The sequence below is a fragment of the Pterocles gutturalis genome, unplaced genomic scaffold (assembly GCF_000699245.1).
Source record: "Pterocles gutturalis isolate BGI_N339 unplaced genomic scaffold, ASM69924v1 scaffold2332, whole genome shotgun sequence".
Classification (NCBI taxonomy): domain Eukaryota; kingdom Metazoa; phylum Chordata; class Aves; order Pterocliformes; family Pteroclidae; genus Pterocles; species Pterocles gutturalis.
This window is the reverse complement of record NW_010112383.1, coordinates 63,519-86,959: the sequence shown is the minus strand read 5'-3', so window position 1 is coordinate 86,959 and position 23,441 is coordinate 63,519. Positions and strand designations below refer to the sequence as shown.

The 23,441-nt window shown below is 40.4% G+C and overlaps 1 protein-coding gene across 1 annotated transcript in view; it reads left to right on the top strand.

Moving 5' to 3' along the window:
• The first annotated feature begins 6,237 nt into the window (after window positions 1-6,237).
• Window positions 6,238-23,441, top strand: part of PPP1R1C (protein phosphatase 1, regulatory (inhibitor) subunit 1C) — a 50,846-nt gene continuing 33,642 nt past the window's right edge. The window contains exons 1-2 of the mRNA XM_010074000.1: window positions 6,238-6,318; window positions 8,592-8,652. Coding sequence (XP_010072302.1) covers window positions 6,238-6,318; window positions 8,592-8,652 — 142 coding nt within the window. The remainder of the gene's footprint in view (window positions 6,319-8,591; window positions 8,653-23,441) is intronic.

Genomic DNA, 23,441 nt, shown 5'->3' with positions numbered 1-23,441 from the left:
GTAGCCTGGGGGGAGCATGGGGAGCACCACTGTCCCCTCACTCTCGGCAGGCAGGAGGTGGCTCTGGGGTTTCCTGGCCAGTGATGGCATCCCTGATGGATTTCTTTTCCCTGAATGTATGTAATTGCTTTTCTGGCTCATGTGAAGTCTTGGTGTCCGCAGCATCCTGTGGCGATGAGTTCTGCAGTTTAAGCCCAGCCTGCATGGGGGAGGTTTTTTGTTTGAACCAATCCCTGAATAATTTCACGTGGTGCCTTCTAGCTCTGCTGCTGCCCTCAGTCCTGGTGGGGCTGCAGAGAGGGCACAGCCTGAAGTGGGGTTGCCTTCTGCTCCTGGCTGGTCGCTGCTCACAGAGCAGCCCTGTTCATGCTGCTCCGTACACTTGTATAAGAAATAGCAAACAAATGTGCCCCACACACCTTCTGCAGGTCACTAAACGGCGGACAGCACCCTCCAAGCTGCACAAGTCCGGCTGACTGCATTGTTCCCATGGGGGTCCTGCAGACTCCACCTTGGGGGTCACTGTGACTTCTCTAGGCCTTGCCTGTCCTCTGAGGTGGAGGAGGAGGCAAGAAAGAAGGGAAATCTAAAGAGTCTTAAACTAAAAAAATCAGAATTTAAAAAACATATTCTGAATTTGGCATACTGAGCTTTTATAGCCCAGTTGATGACTTTCCATTTCTGGCAGCATGTGTTTGTACACTGAGTTTTCTAATTCAGTCTCTGAAACTGTAGTTCATTCCTTGTTCAGCTTCTCTATATTTTAACTTCTGTTTAAAAATAAATTTACAATAGAAACTCAATTTTATATTTCAATTGTTTAATTCAATGGTATAGTCAGTCAATTTTTGCATTAAAGATTTAATGAGGAAATAGCACAATATAATTTCATTATAAAGTCTATGTAAGCTACCAACAGTAGTTTTGTTTATTGAAAAATATATTAGATTTACCCTCTTCTTGGTAAGGAAGCCAATTCTAGCATGATTTGCTGAAATACCTCCCTAAAACCAGTACTAGAATTTTGGTTTCTTCACTGTTGAACTATAGGCCATATTAGACATGAATCTTTTGACTGTCTAATCAGTTTATGTCCCATTAACCCAGCTCATTTCCTATGTTTTGAATGTACATATTCTATGGACAGTAGTGGATGGCACCTACCAGTAAATATCTGTACATGATAGTCTGGACAGCTCTGAGTCCCAGAGGAAGACTTGAATAGATAGCATCCGTTCTTATGTCCTCAGATAAAGGTAACTTTAAACTGATTATGATTAAAATTGTACTGCTAAGGAATTATTATCTTATCTAAAGAGATCGTAAAAAATAGAAATAGCTGTATTTTTTACTTATCTAGGCTTTATCAATCTGCCTATGTAGTTAGTACATAAGCATGTCCCAGCCTGCTGTTTGATGGATGAGTATTGGTGATGGATGCTTGGGTTAGGCTGTTATTAGGCCAGCAGCTCTCACTGAATGTCCCGACTGTCGCTGCTTAACAACACTTACTGTTCTTCTTGACCTGCCTGTGGCAGCACTTACTGCTCACGAGGCAGATGGGGTCTGCTCTATGTTCTCCCACCCTTGCAGATTTTAAATTCTTCGCATTTTCTCCATATAAATAGCAAACTGTTTTTCCAGCAGTTGAGTGGGAGTCACGCTGATTACAACGCCTGTATTTAGCTTTTCTGAAAGGAAACTTCCAAGGTAATTTTGAATATGTTGTTGTTTATTCTTGGAGGGCTTGCATGTGATTTTGGCAACTATAAGCAATGCCTGGTGTAGAGCCCCAAGAGGAAAACCACGTCGAGCATTCGTGACCAACACCAAGAGCTGTGAAACTGATGCCTCTGTATGGATAAAACCAGTCAAAAAAATGTTTTTAAGTTTGTTAGCAAAGGGCAGAAGGAAGGGGCATGCTGAAGTCCCCACTGGCAGTAGCAGCAAGCTGGTGGGCAGCAGCCGGGAAGCAGCGTGTTCTGCAGCATTCCTTCCCCTGATGCCGCTGGGGCTGCCGGGCAGTGCACTGAGGAGATGCTGGCACGAGGAGAGGTCCCAGCCAGAGAGCCTGAGGAAAGCATGGATCAACATGTCTTTGTGAAGGTTCTCACGTATCAATGGCTACAAGGGGGATTAAAGTCATGTCCTAAGAGACACGCTGGAAGGAGTGCCGCTTCCAAGCCAAGACGTTGCTCTGTGAGGCAGCCTGGTGGGTCAGAGAACTGTAGGTGACTGCTTCCCTGCATCTGCACTGGTGACATTAGGAGCCAAATCCTTAAGTAGGCTGGCTTCATAAGCAACTCCAGCTCTCTCTCCTCTCCTCACCAGGCTGATGCTGCAGCAGTCCCTGACGACAGCAAAGAAGTTGGGGCAGATCACAGATACAAAAGAAATTGTGTAAGGAGGGTGTAGGACAGAGACCCTTGAATTCCCTTCCCGGCAGCCTCTGTCTTTGTCTGGGAAAAAGAAATACAAACCTTCCCTAACACAACAGGAAAAATACCTAACAAGCAAGAACTGTGCTGTGAGTACTCTGATAGCTCATCATTACAGTAGGGTATATTAAAAGGCAATGCTTCATCCGAGAACATAGAGAATGATGTAGGAAGGAAAGATCTTAGACCGTTATTATTTTTTTCTTCCATGATAGTTTTAGCTGAATCATGAAGGAATCTGAAACATTGTGGGGAGTGCACTAAAAACAGAAGATGAGCTAAAAGGATTTGGCAGTACTTAAATGCATTTCAGCTCTTCCCCAGACTATGATGCAGTCTATAGAAAATGCAAGCACACTTTGCCCGGAGACATCCAGTGCTGCAAGTTCAGTGTAAGAGGGAGCTGATGTAGGAATCCTGAAATGCTATATCTGAGTGCGCTCTGAAAGATGCCTCTTATACTATTTTAAAAATACTTTTGTTGTTATAGTGCATGTGGAGATTGCTGGGCCGCCAGCTCCAAATAGGCACAGAGAGGAGAGCTGCAGAGGCAACTATCTCCACATTGCATTGTCAGTGGGCCTCTCTCCGAGGTATAGCATTGCCATTAACGATTTGTCCTTGTGTCTTGTCCTGTCCTGTTGTCTGGCTCCCTTCTGAACCTGCCAAGTGGTTTTTTTTGTTTCTTCATATGATTTTTGAGCTTTTTTCTCAGATACCATGCCTTTAGACACGATTCCTTTAGACAGCAATGTCCAGCAATCTAGAGCTGAAACACACCTCTAAAATCCTTTGAGCATTTAATGTTCTAATATTTTTTCACTATCTGAATGTGTTTTTTCAACTGGCTTTATCATTAATGTAAGAAATTTTAAGCCTTTGTAATGAGAGTTATAGCTCCTGCGATACAGTAACATACACTGTCATTGTAGCATAATTTAACACATGAAGTTTCATAGACAGCTATAATAGATATTTTATGGCATTTTTTTCATAGAGAAATCCACTATATAAGACATACTGTTTATTGATATATAGAATAGAAAAACAGCTGACAAACATTTTTCTTATATTATCTGGGACTGAGAAAACAAAAATTATTTTCTTTCAAGTATAAAAATTTATCAGAGAAAAGCCACAACTTCAGATCCCTGTGTATGTCCTTCCCCTGGATGCATCCCTGTGTATATCTGCTATGTCTGAAGCTGTCATTGAAGTTAATGGCATGTCTATGCATGAAGGGCTTGTGAAATTGGATAATTAGACTGTCCTGAAAACAAACCTCTAATTGTCCTTAGTGAAAGTGGCGTGTGCCTCTCTTACTTTAGTGTCTTATACTCTTAGCTGTACCAGCAGAACTGCTGCAATTGCCCGCTGTCTCTAATTGTCTGTAGAAGTCTATAAAGCAAATTATGATTCATCTTTGTAGGAACAGTTAAGGCTTAAAAATGATCATATGAAACACTGAACATCACTATTCTGTGCTCTCATTTGCTGTGGTAAATGAAACTGAACATTTCACCTTAGCACTGAAAATATTCAGAGCCCAGCCTGAGGGGGCCCAGGATGACCTGATTTTGGGTGCTGCTTTGAGCAGCAGGTGGGACCAGGTATCTCCAGAAATCCCCTCCAAGTGGGACTCTTCTCTGGTTCTACAGTTCTAAGTTAGTGCCACCTGAACTGTCACAATAAAACTAACAGGAAAATTGCCAGCTACTAGCCGTCAGCTGGAAGCCACTGCCGGACCCAGTAGTTTTGATTTGGACAAGGAGGGAAGTTTCAGCTCCCACTGAGAGTTATTTTTGATGATAGAGTCAACTGCATCTTTAACTTTTAGTGTATTCTCACCTCCTGAGCTTTTTCAGGTTCTTCATAAACCAACTAGCTAGTGTGCTTGCCTCTGTTCAGCAGAGGTATTCCGATAATGTGTTAATGGTTTTCATTTGTGTAAATCAAAGCCAAACAAATATTCCATCCCTGACTTGCTGGTTTATTCTGCTGTGTACAGCCTGTGCGTTGTTCTTAACCATGATCCCCACTCCTTCCCCTCCTCCTCCACTGGCACAGGCGGGAAAATAGTCAGTGACTCTGAATAAACCTGTGATGGACTGTGAAAATCCTTAGTGCTTTCCATGGCCTGAAGAAGAAATGCATTTTCAAATTCCTCTAGTTTTGGTGATGTCCTGCCTCAGCTCTGAATTCAGCTGCTTCGCTGTTTCCTTACTGCAGTCTGCCAGAAGCAGACTCAAGTTGTTACTCCTCTCTGTGAATTTTGCCCGTGTGCTCTTCATTCTGGCTGGTTGTGTTTTCCTTCTCTGTTGGGAGAGTTCACAGGCCCTCCAAAAACCTGACCAGAGCGCACTTTCTCTCAGCAGGTAGCCTTGTCACTGGTAAAGCTGATTCTGGTGGGCCGGGCCAGTCTGGGTTTTCCTGCTGCACCTCATTTTCTCTTTCTTCCCAACCGGCTGTAGTGTGGAACAGGAGATTGGCCCGACGTTCTTCAGCTTGGAGCTGAGCATTCAGCATCACCCTTTGAACTGTCTCTGGGGCATTTTCTGGGCAGGGATGGAGTTTTGGCATCAAGCACACCTTTGTCCCAGGAGCTCTGCTGCGCTGCCTGGCAGTGGTCAGTGCTCCAAGTAAAGAGGTGGGTTAAGTCAGTGGTCGCTGTCTATCATTTCATACACTTCTTTTTAATTAGCATGAAATGAAAAGTGAAAATCAATTGTATTTGCGAAAAGGTACTATTGGTATGATTGACCAAATTCTTTTCCTGATCTTCCTGATCTTGGAAGAAGGCACAGATTTTGTACCCCGAAGTAGGGTTTGGCGCTCTGAATTTTAGCTGTCTGAAAGTGAGGTAACTAGTCTGAGCCACCTTTACTTTTTCTAGGATTAATGGAGAGAAAATGTCATCTCCAGTAAACACTAGATTCCACTTAACTAGGGCAGGGCGAAATGCCCTTTGAAGTGTCTAGCATGAGGGAGCCCAGGTAGCTGGCTTAAGTGTGGATCTTCTCAGTATCTGAATTCATGTGAGACGGAGCCCACCAGAAGAGATTGCAGTCTAAATCTGCAAACCCAGCCTAAGTACAAACCCACTTAGCATACCAGATAAGCTTCATGAAAGTGTAGGCATCTGTGTAGCATCATCATCAAAAATCTTCCTGGAAGAGGTTTAGAAAAGGATTTGAAAGAGCAAAGGCAACTGTGTGATACATGAGGAGAGCAGTTCTGGAACACTGTAACAGGGATGGAATTATTGCATCCACCCCTCCTGCTACCTCCACCCCCAAAATCTGAAAACTTCCTGATTTGTGTTCATCAATAATTAAGAGCCCATCAACAATACTCAGAGGGAGCTTGCATTGCACTTCTGAGCAGCCAGTTAGTAATGTACGGTGGAGAGATCCTCTTTTTCAAATCCCAGGGCTCCAGGCCGTGCAATGCTAGTATCGCATTTTCAATTAGCTTCTGAGTGAATGCTTGGCATATGTAGAAGTGAACTGGTACACAATTAGCTTATTGTTCCTTTCGGCTTTGTGCTGAGAGGATCTGAAGGACTGCAGAAGAGAGAGGAGAGAGGGGAAAAAAAAAAGAAAATAGCCAAGCTAGCGGCATCTCCGTGGATGTGGAATAAGGGAGTTGCTCGGCTCACGCAGACTCCCGTGCTAAGTCGGGAGGTACAGCTGTTGGTGAGGAGCACCCAGCCTGGCTGCAGGGAGAGAGCCCTGGGAGAGGTGCAGACCGAGTCTCAGGCTCCAGGATCTTCTCTCCTCTGACTCATATCAGCATCACGATGGAGCCCAACAGCCCTAAAAAAATACAGTTTGCTGTGCCACTGTTTCAGAGTCAAATAGATCCCGAGGCAGCTGAGCAGGTAAGAAAGACAAGTTTCTTTTGGTATTTTGAGGGAATGGGGTAGGAATGGGGGCAAGATATGGGGTGAGAACAGGTAATACTTGTGGCCTAAATGCTTTTCTAACTTATATTAGTGTAACTATAGATTAAATGCCCTGGAGTTTATAGTGATGTCTGGATACACCCAAAGAAGAAGGAGGATACATCCTCTAGCCAGAATAAGGCTTCTTTATCTTGGGTAGGTTTATTCAGTATTTATTTGTTGTGCCTTTTCTATAACTGGACTTGTACCCTAATATGTACGCTTCACACACTCTCAACAAATCAACTGAAGTATATTTTTTGTACATAAAGCAAAACATGAAGCTGATAATAGGTACGTAATGGAAACATTGCACAGCAGATGGCTTATTTACCACTCATTTTAACATGAGAAAATATGAGTTATGCTTTGCACAATAGTTATCACTTCAGTTACTTCCTGTATTTCTCTTGATTTTTATACAGTCATTGTTACAGTGTTTTACATATTTGAAAAATATATACTTGTAGAAATATGCCTGACTTATGTCCGTGTTGGAATTATGCATGTGCTATTTTAGGTTTTGACTCACTCCCAAAACATACACATACATATAATATATATATAGCAGTACAGACGTCTAAGGAGGAAAATGTATCTATTATTGTGTACAGATATGCATAGATGCACATAAAGAAGGACATAAGCAATCTTATGAGAAAAGCTGGATATATTATAATTAGGTGACCCAGTATATATCTCTCACTGCAAGTCCTTCTCAACATTTGTGTCTATTTTGGTAAGTCTAGTTTTAGATGATATCAGGGGACTGTTATAACCTTGACAGTTCTGTGCCATTAGCTATGAAATTATTTGCACCTTTAGGACAGGTATCTGGTTCCCTGAATATTCTGATGTCATGTCTCTTAAAAAGCAGCTGCCTTTGCCAGAAAATGGTGAGTTGTGAGTGACCACTGAACAAAGAAATACTAGAAGGGTGCAGGGGAGAATTGCTGCAGGTCTTCATTTTGTCCATATACTTCTGAGCTGCAAGATATCCATACCTTATGGAACAGTCCTGCAATGCATTCAAGAAGGATCTGTTCTGATATTTTTCTGAAATCTCTGAGAACCACAGGATTAGGATTTCCCAGAATTCCCATGGCTTTTGAAATGCTGTGGCCCAAATTCCTCCCAGGATTTATGGGCAGTCCTTTTTTTTATGTTGTGAGTTTAATTCGAAGTGCTATACAGTTTCACTGTGGGTGTGTGATGAAATTAAAGTAGAAAATTCTACTGTCAGCTACAGTTATGCTAATCTGGAATAAACCCATTAACTCTGATGACGTAATTTTCCATTTACACCTCTGAAAGCAAAATTTGAACCCAGCTAAATACAGACGTTGGCTCAGCAACTAAAAAAGAACAAACACGCTGACATTGAGGTTTGGTGTCAGAATGGTTTCTAGCTTAAATACTGTTGGTCCCTCTCTTAAATTCAATAGAATATCAGTAGCCTGGAGACTTGGTGAAGCAACACAAAGCTTTCAATGCAAATGTGTGCATTATAGGAGGGTAGTCCAATATAACGTAGTTCAATCAGTGTTAATGGAACAAAAGTACTTAACTGAATGAACTCTGAATAAGAAGAATAGGATACAATTTAGGATTATATATTAATATGTAAAATCTGTTGTATAGTGCTCTTTGAAAATATTATTTTGAAAGTCTTAAGTTTTTTCCTTAGTTGAAGAACAGTAGTAACACCTCTGTCCACAGTTCAGAAGTATCATAAGTTCTTTGGAAGGCATACATGCAATATTAACTCTCAAATGCACTTACAAAATATTAATATTAACAATTACTTATGAGAGCTATGACAGTACTGGCTATTTGCACATGTAAGCTCACAAACTGCTGCAATAATTTTCCTGAAGCAAAGCTAAATGTCAGTATTTTAAGATATGCCTGATACATGCCAGCAATACCTGTCCAAAAACTTATTCAAGATGATTGCAAATCCTAAAGGTATTTTGGAAAGCTCTCCCCCATGCCTTTGCTCTTCATGTACAAGCAGCAGCATGACCCTGATCACTGTCAGACCAGACAAGCAGTCAGTAAGACAGTAACATTCTGCTGTTCTTTAAATATTTTATTTTTTAACTTTGTCTGGTCTACTCAAGAGTGCACTATATGGATTTTCTGCTTTGCTTTGGGTGTGGGGCAGTTGGTGGACCCTAATGACTGTCCTTGGTTTGTGCATGTTATAGATCAGGAAAAGAAGGCCTACACCAGCATCGCTCGTCATCATGAATGAACACGTGCCCCCAGGTAAGTGCAAATATACCTTCTAAACCATTGAACTTGTATACACAGGATTATCTGCAATTGGTTTTATTAAATGTATGGTTTTGAAAATGCAGCATTTAATTTCACAGCACCACATATCAAATAATGGGTCTTAGTACAGTTTGGAGTAAACCCCATGAATACGTGTAACTCTTGGCCTCCAGATCATGTCAGTAACTTCAGGATTTTATCCTCCGTGTAAATATTTTGTTCTATGAACGAGGAGAATATGACCCTGATCCAGCACTTCCATCCACAAACCTTTTCTTTCCCTGGGTGGATGTGTTGGAGATTCATGAAGTACTAGTCTTGGTTTTCCAGTCTCTAGAGATACCAGGGTGGCTTCAGGGCTAATTCAACAAAGTTAATTGCTTCTGCAAAAACTTGTTGTTTTCTAGTTCTCTGACGAAACATGTGATGTCTGTTTCCACTATGCCCTTTCAACTGTGAATATGTTATTTTCATCAAAGATGCCTCCTGGAAGATTTTCTGTGGCATGAGACGGTCTGAGGTTGCAACATACTTTGTCACATAAATGTGACCTCAGAAAGACTCTTTAATAAGCTGTTTAGGGAGAATTATAAGCAAAAAAGCTCAGCAAAAATGGATTGCAGGAAGAAATCCTTAAGACGTAATCCCCTTGAAACACACTACCTAACTTATATCAAACTCTTCTTTTGTATTATGCCTTGCAACATTTTTTTTCTGCCTTATCTCTTCATCACCTGAATCTTTTTTGAAAGCAGTTCAGGTTTTTTCTCACTGATGTGTCTCTTAGGTGATTACTGTATTCACTGGCACCTCAGTAAAACAAAACCATCTTAGCTCTGTTAGGATCTCCACTTACTGCACTGTGCTGAGGGTCTCCACTTCTGATCAACATCACCAGTAGCTGGGGTTCCTCAGAAAGTGCAGAAAGAAGCATTTAGAGAGCCCTGCTCTTGGGGTTGAAGTCATTGCAGTATAGCACACAGGTTAGGGAGGTTCAAGCACAACAGAATGGCTGAGGTTCTATTCTGCTGACACTGAGAGTGACCCGGGAGTTTGCTGCAGGGCTGACGCCAATCCCAGTTTGGAGAATAGCTTTCTGGCCTGAATTTCAGTTCAGCTCTCAGTAATGGTGCATGAAAGATCTGCTTTAGACTGACTTTCTTTACCTTACTTAATGGGATCTACAGTATCTGTGTTGCTAGGACTTAATTTAAAGCAAATTCACCTTGACTGTTAATCTCTTTTGCAATTCACTTTGTACACTTTGTACCATCATATTTCCTTTTATAAACAGATACTTGGTACAGTACCAAATCAAAACCAAACAGAGAATAAGAACTCTTTTTAATTTACAGGAAATTTTACTGTAAACAAAGTGGTGCATGTCTGTTATCTCCTTTCCTGCCATGTTCATAATAAATCTTTAAATAAATCATTTTTATTATGAGTCAGGATTGCTGCAAGTATCAGTCAACTTCCATATAAGCCCAAGAGCTTGTATATACACCTTCTTCACTTATTTATATTTATGCATTTAAATATTATCCCCTCTTACCAGATACTGGGAACTAATACCAATGAAGGCAGTCTTGGTAAAATTACAATCTTGTCTTGTTTTTTAATTTTCCATAAAGTCAGATAAAAACAAAAACTTGAAAAGCACCTAAATTTTCTGGCATCTCACCATGTGGTTTATGCATGACCATGCATGTGCATATTTCCAAATGGTATGCTTGATATGGGCAAGTGTTTTGAACAGGGTGTACATGTAGCTGTGTGAACCCGCTGAATGCAAGGACTGCAAAGGCAAATTGGAAAGGCAGACAATAACTTTACAATGGAAATATAAATAGTAAAAAAAACTCCATATGGGCTTGATCTTGCAAGGGGCTGTGCAGCTTCTGAAATTATTGTGTACCTTCAACTTTCAGAGAAGTCAGATAGTCCTAGGGGCTCTTGACACCTTGCTGGTTAAACTCCAAATGCTGGTCTCTGACTGGATTTTGAATAGAATTCAGTGGGATGCTGAATAACAATATGTCTCAAAAATGTTAAATTAACCAGTGTACAGGTTTACAGTGAATAAAATAATAATAGTAAGGGTGTGAACTTGAAACTCCCACAAGTTGCTTTAGAAGGATGATTCCTGAGGTCAGTGGGGAAACTAAGCAGCAGAGAATTTAAGTGATACTATCAAAGCCACCTATTAAATTAGAGCTGGGCTAGACCAGAATCCTGTCTCCTGAATTGTACCCACTGGAGTACTCCAATTCCCTCATTAGGAGTAAACAGCTAGTGAAGGATGTGATTCCAAGGGCTTGAAATATGTGTCCTAATACAATTCTCAATGTTTGGATGCCCCTGCAAAGTTTACTCAAATTATCTAAACTTCTTTTATTTTGAAAAACAGAGACAGGCGTTTTCTGAGAATCAGATTTTTCTATAGTCTTCTATTGCAGCTGCTTCTGATTGCAGCAGGAAAAAACCAGCATTTTTGTGGTGTTCTGGTGTTCTGGATACAAACCCATCTGGAAACCAGAAGGCAGGAAAATTGTGTTTGGACATTTCAGAACTTTATCATAAATTCAGTTTGAGTTGTGCTGTACAAAAATCTAAAATTACTGTTTTCTTCTGAGTTTTCTCATCCACCCCTGATGTCTACTGCAGCTTTGACAGGACTCTGTCTTTACTGATTTAGGTCAGGTCCATTATGCTATAAAGTGAAGATGGAATATCTACTAAGGCTAAGTCATTTTAAACTGATGACAGCTACCCGAAAACTGTAAGAAGAGTCTGCTTGGCTTCCTTTCTTCCAGGGAGACAGTAAGGGCTAGACCACACTAAATGACTTAAAAACAGGTTGTAGCTGTGATTGCAGGAGCTAGTATCCAACCTTTAGTGTCACTGACTGTTGCATTTTCTCCTTTTCACTCTGGTTGGCATTGTATATAATTGCAATCAAAGTCAACTGGAGAGAAATTTGAATTGCAGCAGCAACAGTGATTGCAGTGGACAATACGGGCTTGTGAAGCAATGTAGCAATGAATAAACTCTTTCTGTAAGTGCTCTGTAAAGTGCTCTAGAATGGGTTGTGTCACATCTGAGCAGAGAAGCTAGTGCTAGAAAATTAGGACTCGAGATATGAAGTTACTTAACTCTATTGTGCTTCAGTTGCCATCAATGGAGTTATATTTTGTAAGCGTCTGATGTTTGCTCTCATAATGTCTAATCAATTTTACTTTTATTTCTAATTATAAGACCTTTCTACCATCTGTGAAAGCAAAACCAAATATTAGTGGACAGAACTGCAAAAATGTGGAGCATCTCATACTGTACAGGATGCCTGTATGAGTTACTGGGGTAAGCCACTCGTATCCTGTTATAGCCACAGTTGCTCCATGTCTGTACTTTAAAAAAGGAACATTAGCATATGCTTAGTTTTAAAGATACATTTAATTATTAAGCTGAAGAAGAACTTAATCTATATATCACTAAAGCTCTCCTGCTTCCACTTTCTCTTGCTCTGGAGCCACCAGAAATGGAAAATCACTACACCCTGAAAGCAACCTTTTCTGTGCTGCCATAATCGACTCACAGCCTCCTGTCTCCTTACCAAGCCCAGCAGAATATATATGAAAATAAATTCTTATTATCTGAAAGAAAAGTCTAACCATATTCTAAACTAGCAGAATATCATACTGTGATGGCTCAAGAAAAAGCCAGTGGCAATGCAGAGAAGTGACAGTTGAGGGAGGAAAACATGTCAGACCACAACTCAGGTTTAATGCCATTAGGGCTCTCTTTGATCAGAAAACAATGCCAGCATTCCTGTACGGACTGGCTTTGTCACACAGCCAACGCAACATCAAACAGTCTGGCAAAGGCTGTTCAACTTGTGTCAAAGTGTTAGGACTTCTTGAAGCATTAGAATATGGGTAAACATTAGGATAAACTGCTGCATTTCTGAGCTTTCTATGTATTTGCTGTTTCCAACTCTCCTTTCTACTCAGTTGCATGTTTTGGCTTCCTCACTTGTAATGTAAATGTCGCTCCGTGTTTGGAAATAAGAAAAACATAGTAACTTGTTTTGATAATTCTTCTCCAGAGCTGCCTTTTTGTATTGTGCTAATCTCATTTCAAGGCAGAAAGGGTATATCATCACTGCAAAAGCAATATAAAACATATATTCCAAGAACAACTCAGTACATCTGAATTTTCTGAAGCCTGGAAATCATGACTTGAAGATAAGCAAGCTGTACCTGTCTCCAGACAAGGAGCTTACTTGCAGCTTGTCTTTGGGCATTAGCAGTTTTTGTGTCTTGTTCTCAGCTGATTTTCTGTTGTCCAGGCAGGGATTCATGCCTTTCCACTTGCTGCCAGTTCCCCGGAGGTCAGCTGAGATGCCTCAGGAGCAGCCTCAACATTTAGTGCAGTAGAAGACAGCACAGCCAGACTGGTGGTGGGAGGAAAAACTGTCCTTACACCTGTGGCAATCCCATCACAACCCAAAGTAGATTAGTTTTTTTGTGCTAAATCGATTCTAGGCACTCCCAGACTTTCCCTGCACAGTAAGTCTATTACCACATATAGATGTGCTTTTGTAATGATGCAAACTATGCCAGCACCACATCTTTGAGGGGGTAAATGCAATATGCTCTAACCAGAGTTAATGTTTGTGACTAATATTTGTTAGATTCTGCTTCTAGATGAATGAATGTGTTTGTTTTACGTCTAATGGTCGCATTTTCTTTCTCCCAAGACAAAATAAACTGGGATCAAAAAAGACCTACTAGGTAGGAGGCAGCTGTTTCTGGGCACTGTAAAGCAGTCCTGCTCCACTTTCTCAGGCAAAAGTCCCACTGAAACTTGAATCAGTGGAGAACTCTTGGTCTCACAGTTCATGAAAACTGATATGTTTTTCAAAAGCTTGAGATTCTGGTAGGGCATACTGCTTACTTTGGTCCAGGAAATAAAAAGTGAGTAAGCCAAATAGCAGCTGTTTTCAATTGCAAATTTAGGCTTCTAATGTGGTAATAAAGCATTCAGAAAAGCCGTACTTTAATAAAAAGTGTCATTAACTGTATTTTTTTTTGCTCAAACTAGTTGGCCTTTCTATATGCTAAATGTGGATACCATTTAAGTGTGATGTCTGTTTTTATTTCAGTCTGTGGAGTTATGGCAATAAGCAATCAAAAAGATTTGTGTCCCCTCCCACCACAGGACGGATACAGCTCAGTGTCTGTTACCCATGGCACCAGGATGCTCAGATCAGGCACTGTCAGTCAGGGCAGTGAGGACTTTCATGTTCTTTAGGCCTGTGTTGGAAAGGACTATATGACACAGTGAAACAATGAATTACATAAAACAAACATTGCATAAGACCTGACAGGTGATAGGGATTCCAGAACAGAAAGGAAAATGTCTGTGCCTGAAAATATCCTGCTGTTTGCAGGCTGATGTCTGACTGCAAACGTTCAGTGGCAAACTGCATCACTTTTCTTACCTCCACACACTATGGTCGGATGTTCTTTCATTCAGCTTACTTTGAATTTACTCTGCAGTTCAGCCTTACAAACAGAAACAATGAATTTGGGGGGAAAAAAAAAAAAAAGCTTTGCTTAGTGTCTTTCATAAAAATGCTCCACTTTCATGCGAGGGTCGTTGTCATCACTGGCCAAAAGAGCTGTCATGGTTCCTGCGGTATGATGAAGACAGCAAGCTGGGGGTCAGGCTTGAGTTGGTTGGGATGGCCCAGGCACCACTGTGCCTAAACAAAAGGTAATCACCAAAGCAGCCAGATGCATTTTCTCTGTTCTTTGAGGTCATGAATGTAGTAGTTCATGAACAGAAAAATTTCCTGGGAACATTTTAGTCATTGTGTAAAACATGTAGTCTGAAACAGTAGGAAACATATTATTTCATACAGTGCCCAAGTAAAGTCTGGACTCTCTTTAGTCAGTAAGTAATGCTTTAACAGGAGAATGGTCTGGAAACTACTCAGAGAAAGTGAAAATAAAAAGCTGTTGTGCATGTTCTGGTCAAAATTAACTTATTTTATCTCATTTTTCATGTTTCTTTTTATCCATGCTTCCTTCATTTACAGTGTTTAATGATGATTGCATAGGTACATTTCATGTGACACATAGCCCATTCAAGTTCGGTGGCTTTTACTGACTATGGTCTGGTTGGCTGAAGTGAGTAAATTTAGTCAAAACCAGAGAAGCAGTCCCTCTCATTCACCAAAGCCTGTCCTCCCTTCGCAAGAAGGGGGAGGTCGGGATGCCAACGCCACCCAAGCAAGCTCTGGTCTGTGGAAAGGCTGGCGCAGCCCTGCAGGATGGAAATAGAGGTTGAATATTCACAACTAGGACTTGGATTTCTGGCCTAGATTGGAGAAGTGGTGCGGCTGAGAGGCCATGAAGCCATAAAAAAAGCTTGCTTGCCCCCAATTTGGGTGGAATTGCATTTATCCAATTCCCTTGTTCCAGTCTTAAATCCCCAACAGGTGAATCAACATACTTTTTTATTTATTACTGCAGCTAAGCCCCCAGTGTGTACTGTGGCATTACTTATTCCTCCTGCTCCCTGCCTCCTGTTGGTTTTGTGTTGGAAGAATCAACCACCGTGGAACTGTCTGAAAGTGAAGGAGGTATTTTTAGAGTTGAACCTTGTACTCTTCGTCTGTTTTCCTTGTTCCTTACACAAAAGCACCATAGAAACAACCACCTTCCACCCCAGGAGATTATTTGCAAATAATTTTTAATGTATAGGGCTTCATGTTACAGATCTCCAGCTGCTTGATGATTCAGTGTCAGGATTGATAAGGTTTCAGACTGTTTACCTCTATTATCACATTCATGCACGTTAACATGACAAGGAGGTGTGCCTTGGGTAGAGAATAGCAGCGTGCACAACTACCTAACCTGGTGAAGAAGTTAGTTGGACAGCTTCTGACTTTGTTGCATTCATAAGGATTAGTATTTTGCTAGAGGAATTTTAACAGATTTGCACTGTGTCAAATACTTATATACCTCACACAGTTTGTTCTGTTGAGAATTCTGAATAGATGGTGAGGTTTTCTGTTTAAAACAATGCCTAGGTGTAATTAACTACTTCTTATAATCAAAGTACTTAAGCTGTATTTCATACAGCTACAGAAATATACAATTTTGGGGATTGATGGCCTTCAAAAAAAAAAAAAGTTTGGGTCAAAATAGGTCCAGTTTAGCCTGGAGCAAACATTGTGTTTGTATTTTAAGTGGTTTTTAAAATGGTAAAAAATTTTAGAGACAATTTGAAATGAAATCCATTTAAACATTGTAAGACAAAATATTTTGAATAAGAAAGTCAAATTAGTTTGTTTTGAGATTGTGTTTAAATTATACTTCAATAATCTGATAAAACTGATCTTTTTTTTTTTAACATCAGGGTATAATCCATTAATGAATGTTTCAGCCTTGCTGGGGGGAAAAAACGCCAACATAGGTTTGTCTGACCTCTACTATTTAGTACTTGATGCAGCACTCATTTACCATAGTGACGTGTGCAGAATAAATAGATAATGCGGACAGATGAGAGAGAATCCAGCTTTTAGCACTAACCTCATTATGTCCAGAATATTGGTAAAGGATTGCACTTAAGGCATCAATCAAGATAGCCCAATTTATTGAGCTTTCAGAGACTAAATTTAACTCTTTATATGGAGTAACTGAAGTTAAAGCTTCACTTCAAAATACATCAGAAGTGGGAATTTAATGAAACTGGATGTAAAGCTAGCAGATACTGTAAACAGAATGAAACTATTAAGCATGAAAGCTTTTACTAACTTCACAAGGCTGAAGAAATTCAGAGACAGCGCAGGGAGGTGTAGAGCTTAGTGTTGCTTTCCTATGAGTCTGAGCAGTCTGTGTTATCAGCTGGTGTAAATGAGATCAGCTGGACCAGCCAAGTCTCTTTTTTACAGTAATGAAAGCAGTCCTAGCGTAGAATTAAACTATATGTCTATTGGAAGGAGCTCTGTTTTCCCCTTTTCCCCCTCAAAACCCTATTTATGTGTCTGTATTTAAAATCATCACTTCTAATGTTTTTCTCAAATGGCTTTACTGGGGGATCAAGAGACTATCATGGTAGCAGAATGAAGCACAGTTACATGCTCCCTCTTTATTCATGTTTTCCCTGGGATACGTGGGATGCAGATATGCCACAGAGAATTAATGTGTTGGTGTTATTCATCTTGTGGAACCAAATGGCACTTACAGAGTTACACTTGCTCCACTTTCTCCCCGCTGTATTGGAGTCTGCAGGATAGCTACAGAAAATCAGGGAGCGATTTAACCTACAAGCCCAGCTGGTCTGAATGCAACATGTTTGTATTACTAAGTGCGATTTTATAAAGTTTTACTGTCTGTTTTTGAAATACAGTAAGTAGACAGCAGGGCTGTAATTGTTTAGAAATGTGCTTTCAAGCCTTCTAAAATGCTGATGCAAGTGTATGACTTAGGCCTTAATGGGTACAGCATATCCCGCAGGAGGGTGTGGAACAGCTCATTCCATGGGAATCACAGTGATGTGTTTCTGATTGTGACAGTATGGATGGGCATGTATAAAACAAAACCCAGGCCCCCACCTCTCTGTTGTACGTAGTGAGAAACTCTGAAAAATGCCACCAGAAATTGCAATTACAGCTGACTTAGTCTGAGATAACAAATGTTTGCCCTGTATTTTCCATCCCACCTAGTCATGCTGATGGTGAGAATGAGACTATGGAACTTCATTTTGCTGACTCTTTGAAATCTTGGAAAACCAAACAATGAATTTACAAACCTTGTATTTGCATCTTCTTTTTGTAAAAAGGGTCATAAACCCCAAGAAGTACTGTTATTAGTAGCTCACTTGATTCATGCATAGGGTGATACATGTATGCGAGGAGCTTTATGGATTTGCATTCTAACCACTAGCAAGCCATGAACAGTTGGCCAGGACTTGCTTTACAACACATTCTTCCTGAAATCCCTGAGTTATTATTCCAAAAGGAAGGAAACTGCAAAGGCAGCACTAATAATCACTGGCTAAGGAAGAATTTTATTGTTTTGTATTCATTTTCTTCTCCCCTGGCAAATGCCACTTTCCAGAATGTACAATGTACAAGTGTTCAGCTATTATTTTTTTTAAATGGCTTTATGTGCTATAGCATGATAAGAAATGTTTTACTTTTTTAGTTTTGGCTGATGCTGCTGGTTTTCAGTTTAGAGCTTAGAATCCTCCTAGAGCTCACAGCTGAGAAAGGAACTGCTGTCAGAGACAGCTGCTGCAGCTGGAACTCCGACACAAAGATTGCGATTGGTGGGTCAATTCTGCGCCATTTTCCACAGGAATTGATTCCTGTACATGAAGCTATTAGCAAGTTATTTAAAAGGATATCAGGGGATCAGCTAGTATTACATTTCTGGTAACCATGGGTTTTTCATGATCTTTGCCTCAGTTGTATTTAGATCTTCACCCTCTTTAATGTGTCATTTGAGCATAGACTGAACATAAAGCAAGCAAGCAGATGGAAAGTAATACACTGCCAATACTATTCAGTATTACTGATGAATTCACAAGTCTGGGTAATGTCTTCGCAAGGTACTTGGCTTCTTTCTGTATTTGAAAATACTTAATGAACTTGCTAAGTCTTCACAAGCTAACACATTGTTATGACTGAGTCCATGGACAAAGTAACTGCAAGATATTTGGGAAGTTTTTGTTTATGTGCCTTGGTAACCTTTGGTAAAACAGTAGCCATGATGTGCAAATATTTAGTATGTTTTGCTTTGCACATTCATTTCAGATATTTCTGCTCTTTGAACCTGTTTCTCTGTTTGCTGGCAGTCAACAGCTCTAGCCCTCCTCTAACCTCTCAAAAGCTGTCTTTTATCTCCACTGCTCTCCTATTTCCTTAATGAAAGTTTTTTCTTTCACTGTCAGGTTTCAGGCCAGGTGAGGTTATCCTGTGAGTGTGGAAAGTGCCCTTACTCCGTGCAGCAGAGATGCAATTTTTATTGACGTCTGCTTTTGTGTCATAATATACCCTGTGTCAATGTAACCTTACAAGGAGGTAAGTCCTCCTTCTGCACTGTTGGACAAACTTTGAGACACCACATTTTGCTTTAGGTATGTTTTCTAGTCCTTGTCCTTTGCCTTGTTCCAAATCTCTGTGACAGTCTATTCTTCCAAGGTCTTGTAGTTCAGTTTGGAGCTCCAGCACTGCCTGGGGCACCCAGAAATGCTGGCTGTCAGGTCCCCCTTCTGGCTCACATCATAAAATCAGTGTCACACTGGTTTACATTTATTTGCTTCAAGAACAAGGGAATTTTTTAATGTATATTTCAATCTAAAAGAGAGATTTGTATCATCCCAAATAGCTGTGCGTAAAGGAGAGTCATATGTATATCATCATGTATCTTTTAAGTCTTTGCACGTTTTGTTTTTACCATCAACCTTCCCAACAGGCCTGGGATTTTAAATTTCACAGAATCACAGAATCACAGAATGTTAGAGATTGGAAGGGACCTCGAAAGATCATCTAGTCCAATCCCCCTGCCGGAGCAGGACACCTAGATCAGATCACACAAGAACGCATCCAGGCGGGCTTTGAATGTCTCCAGAGAAGGAGACTCCGTATTTCATATCACCAGTCACAGCAGTTTTCTTCATTTTGGCTTGCTTATTTTTACTTAGTTGAATTAATTAACCTGGATTTTCAAAGCTACAGTGAATAGTAACGTGACTGTCATTACCTAGTTGAGATAATGAGTTAGAGTTCTGACTAAGGAGCCAGTTTATTTATGGCTGAAGTTCTTTCCCAGTTGCACTAATTCTAGAACTAGTTCATTAAATGAGAAAGTAGTTGCCTTTTTTCCTCTTTTCTTCTGTTTGTTTTTGTTGTTGTTTTGTTTGGTTTTTGTTTTGGTTTGGTTTTTTTTACCAAACTCATGCTATGTATCTAGGATAAAATCTTGACTTTTAAGTCAATGCCAAAACTTCCTGTTGCTTATGGCCTAATAAAGTCAGTGGTAAATGATTTTTCCGTCTTTCACTTTCCTCAATAATTTTGTTTTGGCTGATTTGCCACAGTGTTTGCACTGAGCAGCCCTCGACACGTGTTGAACTCCTGTGCTGGGCTCCTTTTGTCTGGGGCCCCGCTCAGCGAGCTGGGCGCTGACTGAACTCCTCCTTGACGAGGGTCAGAGCGTAACAGGCACAGTGCAGATTTGTGGTTAAGCTTAACTCTGTTGTACTGGAAATGGAAGGAAGAACTTTGCTGTTACCTAAATGTTATTCTTTTGGAATTAGTTAATTTAAGGGAGCCCTGATTCAATGAACCCTGACCTGGAGCTTCTGCACACAGTTGCCTCTTGCCAGAGGTTTCTCCTGGCTCTGATGCCATGAGTCAACACTGGTCAGCTGCAAAGTAGATGAAAAGTTTATCTCAGAGTCATTCCTGGTAACCTAGTAGGAGATTTATATGGGGTCCAGAAAATGTGTCATCTGAGAGATCAAAAGAAAACAAAGACTTTTACTTACTTCCTCCTGGTTCCTCTTATTTAGTCAGTTCTTTGAAAGCCATCTCTGTTTCCTTCACCAAGAGGAGTTAGTGCTGCTTAGAAATCAACTAGAAGAAAGCAACTTTAAGCCTAGCATTGTTTATATTGTGATTTAAAGTCAATCTTTACCTTAGTTATCCAAACAGAATGTTTATTTCAAGTGTGTTTCTCCCTGGGTTGTTTACTTTCTCTGGGAAGACCTGCCAAGTCTGTAGTTGTCCCCGTATGATGGATGAGGGAAGGTCTGCTCTATGCTCCTCACATGCCTGAGCCTCTCATGGAGCAGGGCTACACAGCAGGGACTCTTGTGCTATGAGGAAAAGAAACTTTTGCATGGAAGGATGTTTTCATGACAGGTTTTTCCTTGAAGCCTCTTTTGTGTTTAGTCATTTAAAGCCAGGACAGTATCAGAAAGAGCCTCACAAATGTGGCAGGAGCTGGAAGACCACAGAGTTGGGCAGAAATGTAACTCCAAGAAGGCAGACAGAACAACTCAGTCCTTATTAATAAGGGAGAAAATAAAGAATTACGTCTGAATTCTCTTGCAATGTATATTTTGAGAAGTTTTATTTGATTTATGGGTCTTACTTAGAATGTATGTTTATATTTAACAGGTATCATAGGGAGAGAGAATGAAAAGTTGAAAACAAAATGCTTAAGAGGGATGATTTTTTGTGCTTGTAATAAATCATGACTGCTCTGTGGTAAGGCTGCAGACCTGATTCATCACTGTTATATTCTAGGTTAATGATAGTGAAACTAGACTGATTTCCATGAGTCTGGCATGAAACTGGAATAATAAGGTGGTGAATCAGGTACTATAATTCCCTTCTGAGATTCTTGTGATGTAAACAAATACATTTAGATTCACATTTGAGGTTTGTAATTCTTCAGTTTCTTCCAAACCAGATCATGGCCTCAGAATGTATGTTTTAAAGAAATTTTGATATGTGTAATTTATGAGAGGTGGTTTTATTTAATATTCTTATGGCTGTGCAGTTGAAAGTGGGTCCTGGGATACTGTTTGTATGATGTTCAGAAATACAGATACTGTTTGGATCAGATGCTGTTGTGTGTGTTGGGAGGAAAAGGATGATAATTCTTTTCATTCAGAGGTTGACTTTGAGCACCATTAGGAAGGATTTGGCATAACAAAGGGGATTGCCCCTACGCTAATTAAATGGGTTAATTTATTTGGAAAGGAAATTTTAAATGTCCAAACAGCTGATTCATCTGACCTGTGGCATTTTAGTGAACAGCAAAGGGCTGGTTACAGTCAGGAGCTAGCTGGGAAAAGCTACCCTACGATCTCCTCTGAGACAGAGTGATGAGAGGTCTCTTGGTGATGGTGCTGCCAGGGTAATGTGGGACCTTTCCCATGCTGCATACCTTAACTGCAAATACCTTATAGAACAAGCATGCAAATGCTTGTGTATATAGAAAATTCCTCTCTTCTCTATATTTTTATTAACATTTCCTGTGCAAATCTTGTTATTAGTGTTCCCTAGAGGCCAGGCAGTAATTTAAATGCCAATTGCTCTTTCCAGTGGCACTGTTTGTAGAGGGATTGGGGCAGGATTATCAGAAGGTTCCAGACTGACAGTGACATTGTGTCCTTAAAGTCTCTTTTCAGGCTCATTTCTTCCAGATTATTCAAACCATTCTTGTTTAACTAACCACCTGTTATAGGCATGCAGCTCATGGGCTATTTCCACTGTCTGAGCAATTAAAGAGTAGTGTGTTTATTATTTTTAAGGGAAAATTTAGACACTATGACCAAAAACTAACCCAATCCAAAGCCCTATCAGCCTCCTGTGACTTTTATCTGAAGCCTCTCAGCTTTATTTTCCCAAGAAAAATTCCAAACTCTCTACATGAAGTTTTCTCCAACAATTTATAGCAGTCTCTTACTGAGTTTCTTTTGTGTAAAAGCCAGCCTCTCTGACCTGTTCTGTTCCCCCAGTGCCTGACTGAAACCCTACAGAAAAGGCTTTTATTTGCTCTTGCCAAGGGGAAAGAAAGCCAGGTACTTAGCGGGATGAGATAAGCCTTTGCTGGATGACTCCACTGCAGAGCCCATGGGTGATATCAGTGGCCAAGGCTTTTAAAACAGGTCACCTCTTGCCCTGCATAGCTGCTCCAAGTGCATTAACATTATCCTGTGGGAGAAGAGAGGCAGATGAATTTTGATCTTACTTTAAAATGACCATAAGGCTTTCCCCAGCATGGTCATGCCATTTGCACAACAGTGGAGATTCACAGAAAAAGTGATCAGCAACACCAAGCGGCTGTCGTCCTGGCTATAGCCAGTCTCCTTCCACTCGGTTTGTTTCTGACCTTGTATAGTGACACCTTTGGGGTAGCACAGCTTCTTATGTCAGCTTGGTGGGGTGGATGTGCTAATAAACATTCCAAAGAGCTCTGCTAATAAGAGCGTTTGGGAGACAAGTTCCTTGGTGTTTCTTCCTCCATATTTCAACAATGTAGCTGGGCCAAATCTTGCAGATTTCCCTGAGTGAGATTTTGACCTTGGTGAAGACTAAAACTTAGAGCTGTGATAGTGAAAGGGGCTCTGTGCAGGCAGGTGGACTTTCAGAAGTGTCTTTCCTTAAAGAACTACTAAAGCTTCATTTCAGAAAGTCTGTGTACATATTTGGACTGATGGAAATATCCTTCAGACTGAACCATTCATTGATGAACGTGGACCATTTCTATTCCTGAGAACACTGAATAAAGCCTGAAACCCGGTTTATTTGCCCGGTGCTAGTCCAGTCTGCATGAGGTACAGGTCCCACTAGCCTCAGACATTATGCACCCAGAACAGGGGAAAGTCCTCAACTGCTTTTTTTCTCAGCACAGGTATAAAAAACCTCTAAATGAAGCTCCAATCTTATTTTTACCTACCTTGTCTTTCCAGTAACTTGGGTGTGTGCAAATCTGTTCTCAGCTCTTCATATGATTTCTATTATACTGCTTTTAAAAAAAAAAGAACCACAAAAACTGTCAAGAAATTACCTAAGTAGTTAGATTCCTGTTAGCTAATTAGAGCAACCAAGAATAAGTTAAACTGGAAAAATGCCACATGTTCAGATTTGGGATATAGTATGGCTGTATTGTGTTCTGTGAGCAATGTTATGGTCTGTGAGAAAAGAAAATGGAGCATAATTAAAAAGTCTCCTCCCCTCCTGCACCCAA